Genomic DNA, 21,426 nt, shown 5'->3' on the forward strand with positions numbered 1-21,426 from the left:
AAGGCTATTAGCAGCTTAGCGCTTTAGAAAAAGGGGTTGGGGAACGAAAAAAACCCTCAAAAATCGCAAGACATTTTCGTCTTGCGAAGCAAGCCCATAGGGAAATTCGTCCTGCGAAGCACCTCTGAAAACCGAAAACCCTTTCATCTTGCGGGTTTTCCGTCTTGCGAGGCATTCGTCTTGCGGGGCACCACTGTACCTAAGGGGCACCAGGTTGGGGAAGGACAGAGCAGGCACAGTTAAAAATGCAGTCAGAAAATATTGTTTATTACTTTCAAAGTCAGCAACAATGGCTCCTAGGGATGGGGTGCAATCTAAATTATTTTATAAATAAAACACCAAATCATACGAACTACACTCATAATGCTTAACAACAAATGGATTTTAGTTCTTTATTAATTGGCCTCAACACTGGCTCACTGAAGTCCTGACAAGAGAGGCAACTTTTCAACTGGGATTTAAAAGGGTCACACACCTGTGCAAAGACAACAGATTTTAGTTATACCCCACCCCAACATATACACCTAGGAAGCAGAAACCACACCTTCTGGATACCATACAAGGCCTCTTGGGGACACTAGCTGTAGATAAACTGCTGGATAAATTTCTCCAGCTTCTCTTGGTTCTCTTTGGCACGGAAGGTCTCAGAGAGGTGGAGAATGGGCTCCCCTTGCCCTGCTGCTTCTCTCAGCACCTAGAGTGGAAATTAAAAGGGGGGAGGGGTTAGCAATCCCATACCCCACTGAAGGCAGATGCAACAAGGGCTTTCCTTAGGTGAGTAGCAGCCAATGAGGTGGGTGGGGGAATTCTTTACTGTCACCTCACACGTCTTATTGTGTGACGTTACTGTGGAGAGAAGAGGAGAATAGTGACACTGAGCAGCTCTTTTCAGAAACAGAGCTCTCAAAGGCAAGCTGTATAGAAACCCACCAAGACAGGTGGAAGATGAAGGCAAGGAGCTGCTGCTGTGGGGGGCCTGAGAGTGCCAAGCCAACACTGACTGTAAATGCGCAGGGGGTACATAGATATACATACATCATATCCTCAGTAATCCAGCAAAGGAGAAATCACTGCTAGACTCCACGGGATTTGAAAACACACAAAAAATGCACTCAAGCTGTGTGGGTGGAGTGGCTGCAAAAGTATACAGCGCTTTGTCCACATAGCTGTATTGCAAAGAGTCACCCGTGCAACTGCCTGCATTTGGCAAGATGGACCACCAGGAGTGAGGGAGGCAACAGAGGCATGCAAAGTCCCTCAGGGATGGAATTTGAACATGGCCTCCCAATCAGGAGACCATTGCTGGGTGGGATCCAGGACAAGCAGGACCTGGAACTCTGGGGGAGTATAAAAAGCAGCACAAAGAGATAAGAAACAACCCACATTTTTTGTACTGCAACCATAGGGGCTAGGAAACTGCTTTTGCTTCTTAAATAAAGCAATACTTCCGAGATGCTCAGGAGTGCTGCAAGATGAAATACAGGTGGCGAAATTATCTCAGATTAAGAACTGAATATAGCAATAGAGACGTGTTTGGAGAATCAGGAACACCTGAAAATGGATCGTGGAGGGCATGAAAAGGGAGATTCTGGAATGCGATCAAAGACTTTGCACATTGGAGGGGCAGGCAAGGCAGGGCACTCACCCCCAGTTCCTTGTAGATGCGGACAGAGATGGTCGTCAGAGTTCTGCAGACACATTCTGAAAAAGTTAAATGAAATGGACAGAAAGGTTCGATGTGGGAGAGAGGACAGACGCCCCCCCCCCCCCCTGGCAGGTTTCGAGTCTAGTGGTGGCACAATTGCAGTGAGGTAATGTCATCAAGCACTAGGGGGCAAAGTTGGCTTGTAAAAACTAGCTTCTAATCTAGACCCAGGGGGTTATGTTGTGCTGGTTAAAACAATAAAGGAAATGCCATGTCAGAGCTGTTGTAACTAAGAGACTGAACATCAGATCATGAAACCTTCGGTTCAAACATTGTTTCTGTCATCAGCTCACTTGGTGGTTTTTGTGGAGCCAAAGCCTTCCCCCCTCAACTGCAGTTTTGGATAATCGCCCACCACTGGGAGGATTAGAATATAGGATACAATAAGCACTTTGAACATTCAAAACACACTGTGCAAAAGCTAAGTATTGATAAGTGTTTTACTTGCTACATTTTAAGAAGGATGTAAAACAAACCTGGAGAGATTTATGGGCCGAAAAAGAAGAGGGTGTTGGGAAAGCCTGTGAGGAGGAGGAGGAGGAGGAAGAGTTTAAGGAACTGGGGCCTTTTCAGTGATGGGAAACAGCGGTTTAAAAGGGATGGGGGAAGTGGACTTCATGTATATAGGCTAACAGCTCTGGTTCACCACTGCCACAGGCCTCAGCATAAGAAAATAGGGTGCTTAAAATAAAAGGGTTTTAGGTAATTTCCCATTTTATGATGGGACAAAACCCTTGTCCATCAACAAGGGCAGTTACTATCCTTTGGTACAAAGTTACTTAGGGGTAGCTCTATACTACCAGGAAAACTGGCTTTTCCGTCTATAGTGGCTTCACTAAAGTGTCTCTGGCAGCTGCAGGACTCTGAAAGGCTCAGGTTTCTCTCATAAAGTGGAGTTCAAGGCTGCTGACTGACCCACAGCTTGCTTAACTGCAGAGGCTCAAGTCTTGTCACCAGGGAACCAGCAAGGAGCCAACATACCCAGAAAGATACAGAAATGCTAACATGAGAAAAATGCTCAGCTGGTCATCAAAACTATTAGCATTATCAACAAGTGACTAGGGGCTCCACTCCTGCTTGCTCTGCCAACCAATCCCCCCACCCCCTAAACCTCCTCCACTAACCCCCACCCTGCCTCCACTAACCCATTAGATTGTGTGGGGAACCTTTCTGGTTTCCACTTCACAGGCCAACCTTGATGGGGGCAGGGCAGCGCACATGTCAATCACATGACATAATTGTGATGATGCAGTACTGACAGGTGAGTTGCCCGCCCCCCTTTGTACCCAAATCCCAACATCATAGTTGAAAGGCATGGTGCAAGATGCTGTTCCATGCCAATTCTTTCAACTTTTTGAGACCTGTCCATCTACTTTTCCTCCCTCTGCCCGTGGTGCTGGAGGTCCAAAGGAGTGCCAGCCCTACCTGCCAGAGCCCCTCGTGCCCCCAGACCTCACCACCCTCTCCCCTTGGAGCTTCCTTCCATGAGGAGAAGGGAGGTGAGGTGGCAGCAGGCAGCCAAGACAAGCCACAAAGAAACAGTCACAACAGGCCAGGTCAGCTCTGTCTTGCTCTCCCCCTGCTTCCCTGCTCCCTCAGCCTCTGCCACGGAGGCTGAAACAGCAGTAGTGAGCTGGGCAATGGCAGCTGCAGAGCAGAGCAGTTGCTGAAGAGCTGTCTCAGTTTGTCATAGCTTCCTCCGTGGGCTGCCTGCCGCCTCTGTCAATTCTACCACCTGGCCCTCTCTGGGCCTCTGCACTCACCAAAGGAAGAGTCTTCTTTTGCCTTCCTTGCCAAAAAACAGTGCAGCTTCTCCACGTACTGGGACTCTGTAGGGGACAGCAGTGCTGGTGGTCAGAAGGACACAAAGCAGAAAGCAAAGGGAGGTCACTAGTCTCAGCTGCACCATTAGCACTGGGAGAGGGATCTCTGCACCATGACAAATGTCTAAGGGTCACAGCAGCTCAAATTCTAAATATGAACCTGCAGGGTCAGAGGCTGCATGCAAAGGTAGAAAGAAGCTCAACAATAGCTTTGGTTTCTTTTTTTAAAAAAAATCAGAATAAATCGTGCAATCACAGTTTCTGTATAGTTTGTCAATAAGCAAAAACCAAACACAGTTGATTAATGGCATCCACTTTTCCTAAGAAGCAGTACAGGGCTTAACTAACAGAATAGTACACTGAGATGCAAGATTATAAAACAACATACACCAGGAAAAAACCTAATCACACAACCAGCAACAGCTTTATGTACTTGTAAAGACCCATTACCAATATGATGCAGTTGAATATTGGACTGATCCATGCATGCTACAACAAGCCTTTGCCAACCTGGTGCCCTCCAGACGTTTTTGGACTACTGCTCCCACCTTGCCCAGCACAGCCAGATTGGTAAAGGCTGTGTCAAAACATGGTGTTAGTGCTGAAAACGCAAGGAAAACCTTTGGCTTGTGAGCTCTCCCCTCTCCTTCAACCTTCCATTTCAGCGAATCCTAGCCTGCTGTTATCAAGGAGCCGGAAGACAGTGGTTCAAAACAAACACTGGTGAACCAAGACAGCTTTGTTTAGATCCTGATCAGAGTTGGGGATAGCTCATCTGGTAGAACACTTAATTTGGTTCTGGTAGAACACTTAGACTCTTAATCTCAGGGTCATAGGTTCGAGCCCCGTGTTGGCCAGAAGATTCCTGCATTGCAGGGGGTTGGACCTGATGACCCTCATGGTGCCTCCCAAGTCTACAATTTTATATATTAATCCACTATCTTTGGTTCCTATGTAACCAACCAAGTTTTGAAGTAAACTAAATGCTGACAAAGACTAGTTGCTGACTAACATCTACTCAGGAGTGGATGCACTGAAATTAATATGACTTACATCAGCAATGTCTATTAAGTTCAATGGGTCTACTCTGAGGGGGAATAGCACTAGATGCAACCCAAAGTCCTTCTGGCTGCACACAAGCCCAAGGTTGAGCATTACCTGCAAAGTAGCCCTAAGTATGAGAAGTAACTAAGCTGAACACTTCTGGTTCACTTGTATGTTCAAGGCTGTGTTTTTCAAACTGTTCCAGGCATCCTAGGATTCCCCCAGAAGCTTCTCAGGGGCTTGCCAAAGGGATGAGCATAAGAGATTAAGAGTCTCACACTCTACCAAGTGAGCTGTCCCAGATCAATAATGATGGACAACCTTCCCCAACAAACACGCTTCTGCAATACTACTGATCCTCCTTGGAAACATGTCACTGCAAGGGAGAGCTGGGTTATCCTCCAGGCTGCACAGGGCAAGGAAAAGCCCTAGAACATGCCTCAGAATCCTCAGCAACACACAGGGAGCACAGCTGACAAGGCAAGCAGAAAGTCTGGAAAGCAGTGCTCAAGGGCCGCCTTCACCATTCTGGGGCCCTTCACTGGCTTTAGGCATCATCAGCTCAGCCAACCAGCTTTATTGATGCTGGGGCTGATGGGAGATGTTGTCCAAAACATTTGGAGGACACCAGGCTGGCAAAGGTGGCTCCAGGAAAATGGGACACTGCTAGGCTGTTACCAGTTTGGGCACCTCCTTGCTCATGAACGTAGCAAGCAAAAGGCTGTTCATGGAACACAATGGACACAAGAACCTGAAGAAAAGCAGGGGACAGTAACTTTTGTGTTGTATACCCAAGTTAATGAGTGCAGAACCTAACTAACAGCACCTGGGCTTTGCTAATGAATCAAATCAGCACCAGGCTAATTTCACCTAGGGAAAGTCAAATCCTGACAGTAACAACCCATCAATTGTTACCATGCAGCAGTTGCTTAAGGTGTGCCAAAATGAATCCAAAGACTTTTACTGGTGAGCTATTCAAAGGAAGCTTAGTTCTGTAATAACTGCGAATATTTTTGTAAAGAGAGAATGCTGGGTGCTTCTAGCATTTGGAGAAGCTTTGCTCAGTGGGGGGGCCTTTTGCATGTAGAACAGATGCCCTCCCACTGAGCAGAACTTCTCCAAATGCTAGAAGCACCTTCCCAGGGAAAATTAAGGCTGTTGGGAGCCACTCAAGGGAAGAGGAACCTGGCTGTGGGGCATATACCTGACTGAGGAGACTCCATTTCCCAGAGGAAGACAGTGGCTCTTTCCAAGGTCTTCAGCAAAGGGCTCAGAAGACAGCAGAGGAACACAAAAAAGTTGGAGCAGTTTTCCACCTGGCTTATCTAGGGCAGAAAAAATGAAAAGAGACACAGGGACTCTGATAAGACGAAGGTTCACATATTGATCCAGACTGCTTTGTGTGGACACTGCAAAAACTTACATGCGTGATAAGCATCGATCCCACAATATAACCCATCTGGAAGTACCCGAAGCCAATGGAACTCCCTTGGGAACACGTGCAACACACTATTCTTTTGAGTAACAGCCTGCATGTCACAGAAGCTAGACGCCACCAGTGGGGAACATAAGCGCTCGTGCTATGATACAAACACAATCTCTATCAATAAACCACCCTTGTGAAAATTGCATGGGTTGTATCCAATGCTGGTCCTACCCACAGTAGAAGCATTGAAATGAATGGCTAAAACTAACCTAGGCCCATTAATGTCAGTGGGTACAGTTCTATTATCTGTTTTCATGGACAAAACTGCCTTGTACACACCATGTCACATTTTCAGCAGAGTGGAAATATCTACAGAAACAGCATCCCTGTAAGAAACTATATGCACAGAGAGAGGTCTGAAAGCAGCCTCTGTGTGCCCGGGAGGTGGTGCTGTGCATCCAGATGTTTTGGAACTGCAGAAAGTCTCTCCCAGGCGGTGGAGCAAGTAGAGATGAGCTCAGTGAGCTCCCCATCCTCAGCAGCACCAGCCAGTTAATTACAGGGAACTTCGCTCCCTTCTTGAAAGAACACAGAGGAAGGTTTCAGAGCCTCAGCCCACACAGCTGGCATTTGAAGAGACAGGTTGTGAACTCGGGATGTGTCATGGGTGCTGGGAAACAAAAGAAGTGGGAATTTATATGGTAATTTGATGTTCCCTCTGACAATGAGGATGAGGAAGGAGGGTGGCCTCCAGAGCTGTGGCGCCCTTCCCACATGAAGCCAGACCCAGCAGGAGGATTTCAAGGATCCTCAGAGCAGCAGGGAAGCACAACAGACAGCACAGGAGCTCACCTTTCCCACTCTGCTAGGAAGCCTGGTTGGGAAAAGCAGGCATCTTTTCCCCAGGAGGAACACACCTGGGTTTGGGTGCAAGGTCCCTGCTCCAAATGTGGCTGCAGTGAGACCAATTTATTGAGTGTGGGTGTAAAGAAAATCGCTTGGCCACACCTCATATTGAAAAGATATCAAGCACATACCCTGAACATCGTGTTTGTACTTCATCTCCCTGTCCCCCAAAAAGGCTGAAAATCCTACCACACAAAATTTCATAGAGCATGAAAAGTCCTATGAAGGGGATGAGCATGGGAAGAGTAAAATGTTGTGTGCAGAGTATCAAATTTCCTTGCAGCAAACTTTAAATAACAACACTGGGCTGCCTGGCCATAGCTGCCTTCAGGTGAGAGGTGCGGGCAACTGGGACAGGGAGAGAGAAGGGCAAAGGGTGGGCAGTATTTCTGCCTCAGAGGCAACTGCAGGAGAAAGGGAACTCCAGTGGGGGTTTTTCAGAATGGGGTTCACGGTACTTTGAAGCAGCAATTTCCAGTCTCGTCGCTGTAATCGCTGTCGCTGTCCGCAAAGTCATCTGTTGCCTTCCACAGCAACCTCTTCGTGAAGCGCTTTTGGGCTGTGTCACACACCAAGACATCACTGGGCATCTGGGAGGAAAGGAAAAAAACCAATTTTTGAAAACCTTGGGAAGAAGAGATATGAGGCTCTGCTGCAACCACAGGCGCCTGGGCCAGCCGTTGCCAAATGCCAAGCTGGGACCAAGTAGTGTGTCATCAGAGAACTGCTGTGAGCCCAAAGCGGCGACACACAAAAAGGCTGCCTACCGTCTCTCTTCATGATTCCTTGCTCTAGCCTCACGTTTGCCCCATCAGCCTCTATTGGAAGAGGCTGCCACCATTTTGCTGCCTCTCTGTGTGTGTGTTTGTGCATGCAAGTTATTCAGTCCTTCCCAAAGCAAAATTACCCACCTTTAGAGAGGCTGCTTGTTGCATCTCTGTATGAGTTACAGCACTGGTCTGTCCTCCCCAAGAGGAGGCATTATCATATCAGTGTCTCATGCAGGAAGAGCCCTTTGTGGGCATAGAACTGTGGCTCTTACATATTCCAAGAAGAATCCCTTTTGCACGCAAGAGTGGAACATGCCCACAGTTTTAATTCAAGAGAGGAAAATAAGTCTACCCCGGTGATCTGAAGTTTGGGAAACCCAGGCAAAATATTATCATTCCACAAGGATGAACTCATATGGTGTTTAAATGGCACACTCCTCCAATTTCCTCCCTTCCCCCCGCCCCTGGCCACAGCACCACACACACCTATCCTGAGAGCTTCTCTTACCTCCTCAGCAACCAGCAGTCCACACTGGATCAACTTGTCCACAGCAACCTGGCAGTAGTTATACAGAGACTGGCAAGGCTAGGAGGAAGCAAAAGCAAATCAGCAGGACCGTCACTCTCTACTAGCCCAAATGAGAGACGAGAGATGGGGTGCAGCACACACCTCCATCCTGGGCAGGTATTACTATATTCAAGAGTCTCAGCTTGCCTCTCTGAAGTGTTTCCATGATCCTGCATTTCTCTTCTCTCCCCCCGCTCCACCTTTTTTTGTTACTAATTAGTGGTGATGCACAAGGTCCCATCCAATTATAGCAAAGGTAAAGGTAAAGGGACCCCTGACCATTAGGTCCAGTCGTGGCCGACTCTGTGGTTGTGGCGCTCATCTCGCTTTATTGGCCGAGGGATGTTACAGGTCATGTGGCCAGCATGACTAAGCTGCTTCTGGCGAACCAGAGCAGCGCACGGAAACGCCGTTTACCTTCCCGCTGGAGCGGTAACTATTTACTTGCATTTTGATGTGCTTTCGAACTGCTAGGTTGGCAGGAGCAGGGACCAAGCAACGGGAGCTCACCCCGTCACGAGGATTCGAACCGCCGACCTTCTGATCGGCAAGTGCTAGGCTCTGTGGTTTAACCCACAGCGCCACCCGCGTCCCTAATTATAGCAAAGCACCTTTAAATAATATTTGTCTCAATGAAGGCATTCTGTATCTGCAATGGAGAATTCACACAAGCAAATGACCCTGGTATAGTATGGAGCAGGAGTGTATAAGATTTCCCATCAATGGGCTGCAGGAGATGTTCCAGGGACAAAAATGGGAAGAGCAATGAATGCTACTCTTACTGTAGGCTACATTCCAGCTATGCAAAAGCAAGACGCTCTCACACACACTTCCCTCCCTTTCCATTCTCCAGCCAAGCAAGGAAGGTGAGGAGTCATCACAATTTAAGGACACACATTCCAGCCCAGGTAAAAGTCACTGAAGGAGGTGCAGTGCATGAAAACCAGCAGCAGCTCAAGAGAACGAAGCAACGCCTGCCAAGGAAGAAAGGCTTTTGCACAGTGGCAGTAGGCCATCAGCGCAGGGCAAGGCAGGCCTCTTGGCAGAGAGTTCCAGAGCCTGGGTGTGGCTATGGGGAAAAGCCCTCTTCATCAAGCACAGCTCAGGTGCTGGTGGGACACAGAGAAGAGCCTTTGAGGAAGATCACAGCAGGCAAGGTTATCTAGGTGAAGCATCCTGCTCCATAGCTCTGCAGGCTTTGCAGGTGGGGCTCGGCAGGCAGAAAAGGGCCCTTTCGAAATCACAGAGGGGCTCCCTACCTGGCATAGGAGGAAATCCCTGGGCAGCAGCTGGACGAGCAAGACAGTCTTGTTGTGGAGCTCTTCCTGGACCAGGACCACATCCCTGAGCTGCTCAGGGCTTCCCAGGTAAGGCAGCAGCTCCACCAGGAGGGCGTTGGCAGCACAGACTGCAGAGAGGAGTCAGGAAAACCATTTAGCATTTACCTGTTATGTTTGTCTCATTCCACAGCAGTTAAATTTAGTGATTTAGAAGAAGATTTGTGATTTGGAAGAAGCGGAAGGCCTTGTGCAGGATGTACCAGAGAGAGGTGCTTGAGAATTCAGGTCTGGTCAAAATTTACCTGTTTGCTTAGAGACAGTGATATGCCTGTGGTTTTCAAACGCTTGTTTAAAGAAGTAGGTGAAACTCCTTGGGAAAGACCTGTCCTTATTACCAAAGTTACCAAAGTGTCATCTTTGGTGAAACACTTGTTTATTAAGAAGCAAGATATAGCAGGCATGAACGTGTGCACAGTATGGAGAACACAGCAAGTCCTTTCCCCCCTTTTAAGTCACACATGGCAATTACTTTGATCGCTACGCATGGATGGGTGAATGGGTTTCTAATAATTTCTGCAGTAAATTAACTTCTGTGGATGTATTTGCAAAGCTGAGATGCAGCCCCAATTCCTTTGGCTCTTGATCTGCTTGAAAATCTCAGGTTTGCACTGGGAAATCCCCCAAAATGCTATTGCTAGCCTTGACCAAGGCCACCCACTTCTTCTTTCCTAAGCTGTGCCGCCTCGCAAAATTTGGCACTGGGTGGGGGACCCACCAATGACCTTGCACAAGCAGGGCCAGGCCTGCAGTAGAGACTTGAGAGAAGTACTCATGTACTCTTGGTGAACTTATCCCTAAACGCTGGGCCCCCTCTAGACCCCTCCTTCCCAATCTATCTCAGCTAATTAGAAAGGAATCACTCAATCAGGCTTCCCGTGAGCCTGAGGAACCTCTAAACTCACCTCCGACTGCTTCCTGGATGAAAACAGGCAAGAGGGCAGTGCTGTGCTGGCTCAACTCTGTCATGGCTTCGTCTGTCTTCTTGGGAACCACCAGGACATCCCCCAGGGAAAGGTGGTAGAGGGAGATGCAGTGCCGCAGCAGGAAGAGAGCATGCAACACCACATCACGCACCTGCCCAGAAAACCCCACATCATAGCTGCGCAGCAGGATCTCCTCAGTGAGCCAAACAAAGTCCTGCATCAGCTGGGAAAGGAAGACGCCCTGGCAGAAGAAGAAGAAGAAGAGTTTGGATTTGATATCCCGCCTTTCACTCCCTTTAAGGAGTCTCAAAGCGGCTAACAATCTCCTTTCCCTTCCTCCCCCACAACAAACACTCTGTGAGGCGAGTGGGGCTGAGAGACTTCAGAGAAGTGTGACTGGCCCAAGGTCACCCAGCAGCTGCAGGTGGAGGAGCAGAGACGCGAACCCGGTTCCCCAGATTAGGAGACTACCGCTCTTAACCACTACGCCACACTGGCAGAGGACAGAAGAAAGAAGATGTTATTGTGATGAGGTAAGGAAAATCCCAGTGAGCACCATCCTTCAAGCATGCTCTTTAGAAGGCACAGATTGCTTCAGAACAGCCTTCCCCAACCTGATGCCTTCAGGTATGTGGACCTCAACTTCCATTCATCCCAGCCAAAGGTTGCCAGGCATGATAGGAGTTGTGGTGTACAACATCTAGAGGGTACCGGGGTTAGAGAAGGCTGCTTTAGAACACGTGCATATCGGATAAAGGTTTTTACCCCTCTCTGCATCCTAAATGGGAACAGAACAAAGGGGGGGAAACACTGCTGTCTACTCCCATATTCAATTATGGGAACCAAGCACTGCAGCTACCATTGCCAACACCAGAAAGTTGGTTTTATGCAGATAACAGAACAGCAATACCTCAGCTGTGGCCCTGTAAACAAGGATCCATTGACATGCTGCATGGCACACCTAATAAGGCCACTGACTGCACAAATGAGACAGAAAGACAGTTTCTCAAAGAGCTGCTTTGTGATTGTGTGTTTTATTACATGCACGCACTGCATTTTAAGATTTTACATGTGTGTGCAAAACCAAGACTGGTAAAGGTTCCTCATGCTCTCCCCCATCTCTGTTACCCCATTTATAAAATAAGGCTTAACCACAGCCTCTCCTTGCAAGATCTTTGGATCTCCAAGACCCTTATCCCTGGGGTCTTTGAGGTAAGCAGAACCTGAAGTTTGGCAGAACCAAGTCCAGTTTCCCATCATCCCCAGAGGTGCCACTAAAAAGGGTCAAAAGTCCCCCGTTGCTTCAGGAATACTTAAGAAAAGGAAATCCTGGATCCAGCTCTTTTTCACATTCTTACCTCTTTGTGTTTGTGCAGAAAGAGTGCAGACATGATCTGTACAGCCATGATGGCAGAACAGGATACACCAGCTAGAGGAGGAGGAGGAGGAGAGAGAAAGAGAGAAGAGACCACGTGGTTAACTGCTAGTGCCTATGATTCCATGTGGAAAATGCTGCATGTTGAAATTACGGTGGGCTGGTGAGCCAGTAAAATGGGGCCACACAGCATACTACATTTACTGTTGCCAAACCACATCTACTCAGTGGGACCTTGTGGGTCAGGCTGTCAGAAAAGATAAGGAGACCTGGGCCAGTGGTCAGCCTGTAACCCTTCACTCCAGGCTGCAATGCAAAGGAGCATAAAGCACTCACCATTTGTACAAAAGAACCTGCACCTGCTTAACAACAAGATAAAACACTGGAAAGAGGTTGGGAGGGGGGAGTGCTACACATAGCATTATATTAACTCTCTGTCATTATAAAAAAGGAAGCCAAGTTCTGTCTCTTGCATAAAGTATTAAAATTAAACACATCTGCACAATCTATTCTCCATAATATAATATGAAAATGTTTATTATTTTTTCATTCAATTATATCCCCGCAACTCTAATGGCTTTCTGTATCACTGCAGATCCTTTTTACAGATAATTGTCTTTTTTCCGTTATTTTGCTTCTGAGAAGAGAAAAGGCACCTGCTTACTCAGTGAATATCAGAAATGACACCAGAGAGCATATGCTCACATGCAGAGATGGAATAGCCATACAGAAACACTTCCCACCCAAGATAACTTGGGGGAAAGCCTTGTATCAGGAAAATCACCCAACTAAGCCATGGATAGGATTTTGTTTTTAAAACGAGGCAGGTTGCCATTTCAAAATATCTTCGGCTCCCACCAATTACCATGGGGCACAATCAACTGGGAAGATCTCCTGTACAAACCTATTTGAAATGAAGAGAATGTTGTGCACAGATGAGCAGGAGGCTCTTGTGTAGCACCCTCCCGTTTCAATTCATGTAGGACAATTCTTTGGCAGATTGCACCCAGTCCACATGGATCTGCTTGCCTCCCATAAGAAGAGCCTGCTAGATCAGGCCAATGTACAGTCAAACCTCGGTTGTCGAACGCAATTCATTCTGGAAACCCGTTCAGCTTCCAATACGTTCAACAACCAAGGCGCAGCTTCCGACTGGCTGCAAAAGCTTCCTGCACTCAAGTGGAAGCTGCGTCGGACGTTCGGCTTCTGAAAAACATTTAAAAACTGGAGCATTTACTTCCAGGTTTGGGGCATTCAGGAGCCGAAATGTTCCAAAATGGAGCCGTTTGGGAGCTGAGGTTTGACTGTACCATTAAGTCCATCATTCTGTTCTCACAGTGGCCACCCAGATGCCCCAATAGGAAACCTGCATACTGAATTCAACCACAAATGCAACCTCCCCTCCTGTAGCTTCCAAGCAAGTAATATTCAGAAGCATTTCTGCCTCCAACTGTGCAGGCAAAGCATAGCCATTGTGGCTAGCAGGTATTGATAGCCTTCTCCTCCATCAGTATGTCATCCTTTAAAAGGATCCATCCAATCCTTCATGCTGGCCAAAACTCTGCTACCTGAGGTAGCCCCTCACTCTGCATCTCATAATGAGAGCTCAAAGGCATGGAAGTTTCCCTTGTCTCTAAACGATGTCCTGCCACAAGCCCACCATTCAAGCCCACGAAGTCCAGAGCCACAGTCTGCCTCAGCCCATCCTCCCTTCTGCAAATGTGCACAATAAGGCAGGTGGCCAAGTCTGGCTGGTGGAAGGAGAGTGGGGGTTAATCCAACTGGATGCTGCAGCCAAGGATAAAACAGAAGTCATGAACGAGATGAAGATGAAAATTGAGCACTGCAGGAGCTCTGGCTAGCAGAGAGGAACTTGAAAGGGCTGCTTCCTCTGCAGGAAAGTTCACAGCTCAGAAGAGAGGCCTTTCATTGCCCGCTAATTGTGCATGTGGTCCTGTCACCCAGATTTCCTCCAACCTTGTGTCCAAATGGCAAGACTAAGGGGGAGCATATGGGGGAGGGCGTGAAGGGGGGGGCTTCAAAAGGGTCAGAGAGAAAAATCAGTGATGGGGCCCTCAGGCTGCTCCTAACATTTATGGAGAGGAGAAGAACAAAACAAGGTAACTATCTTTTGTTAAAAGATCATCTGCAGAGACAGAACAAAGCAAGTGCAGTTTGTTGTTCTTCTCTTTAGTTGATTCAAAAGAGGAATCTTCATATTCTTTTCTTCCACAGTTTGTTTAATCACCCTAATTTTTGAACACTGTAACTATTTTTCCTCGCAGGGGAGCCGCTCAATCCTCTTAACAATTTTGGTTGTGCTTTTCTGCATCTCTCCCAACTCCACAATGTGCTTCTTGAAGGGGGATTATGATTGCAGGGCAAAATTCTGCATCACGAGAAGACGTACAGGAAGATTGCCCTTGGTGGGGTGCCTGCGCTGCCTTTTTAGCTGAAGAAACTGATTGCAATGGGCCAGTTTCTGTTCTTGGCTGCCCACCCCCTTGGCTGAGGGAAGCGCCTCAGCAAGACAGGTTTTTCCCAGGCAAAGCACTCTTTTTCCAAATCATAAAGCGAGGGCGGGGGGAACAGACACACACGCTTGTGAGCCATTTGCAGAAAGTCACGCTGCCTGTGCATTAGCGAAGACAGAGCAGTTCAGGTATTATACTAAAATAACCAATAATTGGAAAGTTACATCCACACTCTGGGAGACGAGCAATAAACTAAAAAAACACACCTTGACACGTGAGTTGAATATTTTATGTAACTGGGAAGGCTGTGACTGCAGCTCAGAGCAACCTAATGTGATTTGCTGCTCGGCAGAACCTTTCGGTTACCCAACACACCGACAGAAGGTTACCCAAGTTGACACAAGTTCACTTGTCCCTTCACATTCTTTTGGATTAGGCAGCCCCCCTGCCCTCGTGAGCCTGGGGCCAGGGAGGAGCCCCATGGTCCACCACTGGGGTCACACTGAACTTCAGGGGGTGCTCTGAGTGCCTTCTTGGAGGACAGCGCCACAGAGAGGAGTTCCTGACCTTCTCCTGGCCTCAAAGCTGGGAAGTGTTCTTGCACTGCACTTTGCCAAGTCCTCAGGGCATCCCCGAAACTCAGCATCACACAAGCAAGTCCTCCCCAACTGAGAAGCAGAGGAGAGTCACGGAATCCCCACCAATTCTGGATGATGACCAAGGGCCTCCCTATGCCAAGGGGAAAGAGGCACTTCTTCTTAAAATATTCTTATTTTGCTTCAATGCCTTTGATCTGTCCCCATCTTTCCAAATATTATTCTTCAGCCTCCAAAACAAGCCCCTTTTTCTACTGCTGCCACAAAGTGCTCACGGCCTCAGCTGCATCCAGAGTTTGTGCCGCTTCTCGACCAGTCTGAGGCAGAAGCTAGCAGCTTGCATGTAGGCACTGCCTGCAACACCATCTATGGCCCTGATGAAGAAGCCACTTCCTTCTCTCTGCTTCTGCCATGCAGGCAGGGACAGGTGGCACATCTGCCAAATGAGCAGCACATATAGCCAGCCACTTGCGCCAGGAAATCCTCGAAATAATGTACCAGAGCTAGGCTAAGCAGAACACCTCGGCTAGCCACTTACTTGTGCTTCCTCAGCCTCTGGTTTTTGGCAGCACCTTCAGCACAGACTTGAAATTTTAAAGCCATCACCTGGAAGCTGCACTTATTTAAATAAAGATCTCTGTGCAAACAGAAACTGGGAGTTCCTTCAAAAGCCTAGAACGGCATTTCCCAAAGTTTTTATATCCAACACTCCCCCTCCCAAGTTAAAACTGGAAACATGGTGCACCCTTGCAAAAATAGCATCTTTTTACATCCAATCCCCTCTCTCAGTGGCAGCTCCTAAACCAGGCTTCCTCAACCTCGGCCCTCCAGATGTTTTCGGACTACAATTCCCATCATCCCTGACCACTGGTCCTGCTAGCTAGGGATCATGGGAGTTGTAGGCCAAAAACATCTGGAGGGCTGAGGTTGAGGAAGCCTGTCCTAAACTATCACCCTCCCTGCAGTGTGGCAGGCCCAATGCCTTTGCTTCTGTCATAGGACAGTTAAGGTATTTCATTTTGTGGGATCCACCTCTCATGCTGAATCTATACTGTCCTGGTTTTTGCTGGAATGGTTTTCCAACTTCCCCTTTTTAAAATTACTGTATTTCTGTAACCTATTTAAAAATATATATTGAACGAGCCAAGGGCAGCTCATGTGGTCCTTCTCTCCCCATTTTCTGCTCACAGCAACCCTGTAGGTGGAGCTGGTAACAGGGAATGACAGGCTCAAAGTCTCTCAAGGAAGCTTTTTGACCGGGGGGGGGGGGATTTGAATCTTGGTCTCCCCATCATAGGCCAGCCTTCTGATCACTGCATCATGTTAGCTCCAAAGTGTGCAAAAGTAAGCATTTCCTGCCCTTGGAGGAGTGCCCACTTCTCATGTTATCTTTCTAGGCCTTTCTTCTGAATGAGATGGCAAGCCTGGCAAAACTCACGCAGCAACATGAAGGGCTGCCTCTTTTTGGGAAGGGGAGGGCATTCTGCTGTGTTCACAGCAAGAATTATCATTAAATTGCATCTGATGCACAAATGCAGCAGAATGATGCCCAGCAAACCCACTAAACTTAACTGGAAGGCCAGCCCTGAGCACAGAAACATTCAGAGCCACAGCAAACTACCTCCTATCAGGATGGGCACCTTAGACTCACGTAGTCCAAAGCAGAAATCATCAATCACTGCAAAAGCTGTGCAAGAATGGCTAGGCATCTGCCTTCTCAATAAAACAAGCATCCCAGACAAAATTACTACTCACCGCTCAGTGTGTGTAGGCCCAAATTGTACACCAGCATTTCCTGTTCTGTGTTCAGAGCTATGATGCCTTTAGACCCTGGTGACCATTGTTCCAGTTTCTCACAATCCAAAATGCTACAGCTAGGAAGGAGGGCAAGGGAAGGATGACGGGGAATGAACAGTTTTTACAAAAACAATATCACAAGTACAGATGTTGTTGCTTCCCCGCACACCCTGGGCTAGTAGTGTTAATCCTTTATCTATCCATTAACATATATATTTTTATCTCACTCTTCCTCCAAAGGAGTTCAGAAAGGCATAAGCAGTTGCATACACATACATACACTTCATCCTCCTCTCAACAACCAAATGCAGTAGATTAGGCTAAAAGGTGATGACACCCAGTGAACTTCATGGTGAAGTGGAGTTTTGACCTGGATCTTCATGGTCCCACTCTGACACTCTAGGTAGAAGTGAAAGGGAAAGGACCCCTGGAAGGCTAAGTTCAGGACAGACTTTCAGTCATGTGGCCAGCATGACTAAACCACTTCTGGCGCAACGGAACACCGTGACGCTGTTTACCTTCCCGCCACAGTGGTACCTATTTATATACTTGCACTGGTGTGCTTTCAAATTGCTAGGTTGGCAGGAGCTGGGACAGAGCAATGGGAGCTCCCTCTAGCAAGACTTGCCTTGTATTCCTTAGCCACACCCACTTAACACCACCAATTTTGGCCATGCCCTTCTTTTAAACAGATTCAGCAGTACCTCTTGAATAAACAGACGGTTCCAAGACCTGTGGCGTTTTTTAGAAATTAAGCCATACATTCCACAGTAGCTTCTGAAACTTTTAAAGCAGGGCTGGCGAAGCTCAGGCCAGGGGCATGGATGTGGCTCTCAGGATTCCTCCCAGGCCACAACCCCTCAGCAGACCTTTCCGGCGGCCTCCACAACCACTTTTGCCTGACACATCCCTTCACTGTGGCAAGGCTTAGAGGATGGAGAGGGGTGCCATAGAAACTTCTGGTTTTTCATGACTGGGCCATAGCCTACAGTACAAAAGTTAAGAAATGCATCTGTTGCTTGGCCCACTGGCATGCAGCCCCCAGAAGGTTGCCCCTGAGATAAAGCAACCCTTGGCACGAGAAAGGTTCCTCACTCCTATTTTAAAGCTTGCAGAGGCCCTTACTGCTAAGGCTTATACCAGCGCTCCCATTACAGGCTTTCAGCATTGTTTTCAGCTGGCACACACCACCAACTAAAGCAGACATTGTCAGAAAGGATCGTGAGGGGCTGCCTTTACCAAGTCAAACCATTGGTCCATCTAGTTTAGTAAACTGCCAGGGTGGGCAGAAGGTGGGCTGGGATCTACGGGAAAATTGTTGGATGATTTACTGTGGACTGGTAAAAGTTTCTGTCTCCCAGCAGTTTAGCTGACTCTTAAATTAGACTATTCAAATCTCTTTATCTGCAGCAATTCACCTGTAGATTTGCATATAAGTAACTGGCTCCTCCTGAGCCTCCCACCCTTCTATGCAGTTGTCTTTGCCACTGATGAATGGGAGTAACTTTGCTCTGCTCCCACATTTGCTCCTGATTGCTACAGGCTGACACCATAATAACATTAAGTTATTAAGCCTGCCATCCACACAAGAGCGTTCTTGGAATATTTGACCCTGGTCAAACCATTGGTGGACAACTGCCAATTTTTAACTAGCCAGCTGACCGGCAAGCCAACCTAATTATAGTTTATATTAAACGCCTGTGATCTTAGCTGTCCAGAGTCTGACAAGAAGCCAGAGGTTTTCCATCTTGCTTGCTAAAAGGCTTACAGGATGCTGAAGCTGTAATTTCTGACAAGTACGCAAGACCTGCTGTTGGTTGCAATCAGAGTTTACTTCTGCTGGGAATTTGGATGCTAAAGAGATATTATTCTAGCTGTTCTTGCAGAAGCTATTGTTATGAAGAAATCTAAAATTTTCCTGAGGTCATGCACTGATCAAAGGTATCAAGAGACAATATGAAGTTATAGTATCCTTGTTGAGCTATTTTTAGTTAAACAGTTCAGGATTCTTCCACTACATCCTCACATAAATATGTGAAGACCCCGGTCAGCAGAAAGCATTGCTCAACTTCTGACTCAGAAGAAGCTTATTATTTGTCACTAGCAAATTTGTGACTTTTGAGTTTATTGTTGGCTTCCTGTAAGCTTTTGCATGCCATTTCAACATGTTTCTTAGAAGCAGACTTATGGGTCTGTAAAAAAATGGCTCATACTTGTCTCATCTTCATTCCCTTAAGATCTCTGAGTAAGTTTCTGATTCTCTTTCCCATCTAAAAGAAGGGAACCTCATCACTGTAAAATGAGCAGCCAGAAGACTCTAGAATCTAGACCAAAGCGAAACTCTGGCCTGGAGCACCTTAAGACCCCCCCCCCACCCAGCAATTAAGCTATGGGGTGGGGAGATCCCACTAGGAAGCAGGAAGAGAGCCTACTGACCCCAGGGGGAGCGTTCTTCCTAAGCTTAATTGCTTCACAGAGGGGTGTTTTTTGTCAGCATGGTAGCTGGGGTGCAAAGGTTTACCCCTCCTCTCCCCATAGGCTGTTATGCCCACAAACATCACCCCTTTATTTCTGACCCTGCCCCATATACCCACACACCAAAGAGCATGTGATCAGGATTAAATGTACATCACACTGCAAAGCAGTCTGTCTTTTTCGAACAGTCCGTTTAGTTTGGTGATAAAGGTCGCATCCACACCATACATTTAAAGCACACTACTTCCCCCAAGAATCCTGAGAACTGCAGTTTGTTGAGGGTGCTGGGAACTGTAGCTCTGAGGGGTAAACCACGGTTCCCAGGATTCTTCAGAGGAAGCCAGGTGCTTTAAATGCACAATGTAGCAACATGACAACACTACACTTAAAGGTAAAGGTAAAGGTACCCCTGACCGTTAGGTCCAGTCGCGGATGACTCTGGGGTTGCGGTGCTCATTTCGCTCTATAGACTGAGAAGCCGGCGTTTGTCCACAGACAGCTTCCAGGTCATGTGGCCAGCATGACTAAGCTGCTTCTGGTGAACCAGAGCAGCGCACAGAAACGCTGTTTACCTTCCCACAGGAGCAGTAACTATTTATCTACTTGCACTTTGACGTGCTTTCAAACTGCTAGGTTGGCAGGAGCTGGGACCGAGCAACGGGAGCTCACCCCGTCGCAGGGATTCGAACCGCCCTAGGCTCTGTGGTTTAGACTACAGCGCCACCCGCGTCCCAACACTATATTTAGACGGACTCAATTGGAAGGACCCCTCCTAAGAGCTTTATATGTCTCCTAATTTGGATTTTCAAACAGTTTGCTGACTGTGTGGGCTTTTTTGGATTTCTTGTTTGCCAACTCATCCCATGGTATGACAGCCCCCAGCCCTGCCCCAAATTCCCACCCCCAGCAGGAAAGGTCAATTTCTTTCTCCTTGGGGACTGCTTTATTCTGCCCTGTGTATTTTGCCACATGACCTTCGATCTCTTCAGGATCCATATTAAAGTCAGCTCAACCTTCTCAGTAATGGGACACGTGTGCTGAGGCACAGACAGCACATGATGACATGGAACAGTGCATGTTATTGACTTTTCTCAGACACCCCACTACCACCACTGCTCAAAAGAATTTCACTTGTCTTACAAGTGACATTGAAAGTCAAGTTTTTGCCACACCTTGATTACACTTCGTAGGCCTAACCTTTGTCGGCCAACACAACTCCAGAGCTGAGTTACCGTTTTCCAAGTATTTCTGGTAAGAGGAGTTCCTCCAGACACTTTCCAGAACCGCTCTGCCTGAAGAGGCTGTTTGCTACATACTCCTAGGCAGAAAGGAAGAGAAGCCAATTAAAATGCCAGCCATTCCACCAGAGGATCCATATTAAAGTCAGCTCAACCTTCTCCACCAGAGAAGATTTGTCGCTCCCCAGCAATTCTCTTTCTTATCCCACAAGTCTGGGTTGAATGTAACAGGGGTCTACCTGCAAAGAGAAGGGCTGAGCAAAATCAACCCGGACACAGCCCAGTCCTCCACAAGCAGCTCTGCAGATGGTCCACAGGGATGTCCAGAGGCTGAGGGTCTGGGTGGGGCTCTGGGAAAACAGAACTAGTGTTAGAAATATTAATTCAGACTTGGCGGACATATGCAGCAGAATCCTAAAGGAGGAGAGTTCTGTGTGCACCTTCGGGTGTGTGATCAATTATTTTTAATACTCCTTAAGTAAAACAAAGACTGTGCAAGTAAAGAGAGAGGTTCCAGACTACAGAACTTGACTCCCAGATATACTAGTTTTCTACTTGCAGCAATATTATATATATATGTCTGTGTGTGTGTGTGAAATCACTCAAAGTCACTTCATGCCGGAAGCCATAGCTATGACAGCTTGTTCCACAGATATATCCAGAGCACCTTCCAGTTCTATTTGGCTGGGTTAATTTCCAATTTTGCTGCCTGAAGATATAGACAAAGTACTTGGAGAAGTATTTAAAGAAGTCCACTCAGAAGATTGTAACAACTATCAGCTCCTCCTCAAGAGGTAACTGGGTAGCTCCGGGCACTGATGGGGACATTTCTTTAAAGTGGCCTCCCGCAGTGACAAGTTGCCCATACAAAGGGAAAGCAGGCAGCTGGGGTTGCAGGCAGGTCTGGAAAAGGAGAGAGATGCAGATATACAAAGGAGAGAAAGAACCATCTCATGGTCTGGATAT

General features: G+C 47.4%; 1 protein-coding gene across 17 annotated transcripts in view; it reads right to left on the reverse strand.

The window, feature by feature from the left end:
* Positions 1-246: 246 nt before the first annotated feature.
* Positions 247-21,426, reverse strand: part of GPAT2 (glycerol-3-phosphate acyltransferase 2, mitochondrial) — an 87,021-nt gene continuing 65,841 nt past the window's right edge. For all 17 annotated transcript variants that reach the window (XM_083453850.1, XM_083453856.1, XM_083453852.1 and 14 more), the window contains 12 exons: positions 20,700-20,810; positions 20,455-20,540; positions 16,706-16,824; positions 11,864-11,934; positions 10,485-10,746; positions 9,502-9,650; positions 8,183-8,260; positions 7,363-7,494; positions 5,777-5,897; positions 3,469-3,534; positions 1,646-1,701; positions 247-694 (listed from right to left, as the gene is read on the reverse strand). In XM_083453850.1, coding sequence (XP_083309976.1) covers positions 578-694; positions 1,646-1,701; positions 3,469-3,534; positions 5,777-5,897; positions 7,363-7,494; positions 8,183-8,260; positions 9,502-9,650; positions 10,485-10,746; positions 11,864-11,934; positions 16,706-16,824; positions 20,455-20,540; positions 20,700-20,810 — 1,368 coding nt within the window. In that variant the 3' untranslated portion in view covers positions 247-577. The remainder of the gene's footprint in view (positions 695-1,645; positions 1,702-3,468; positions 3,535-5,776; positions 5,898-7,362; positions 7,495-8,182; positions 8,261-9,501; positions 9,651-10,484; positions 10,747-11,863; positions 11,935-16,705; positions 16,825-20,454; positions 20,541-20,699; positions 20,811-21,426) is intronic.

The sequence above is a fragment of the Podarcis tiliguerta genome (assembly GCF_965153285.1).
Source record: "Podarcis tiliguerta genome assembly, chromosome: 8".
NCBI classification, from domain to species: Eukaryota; Metazoa; Chordata; class Lepidosauria; order Squamata; family Lacertidae; genus Podarcis; species Podarcis tiliguerta.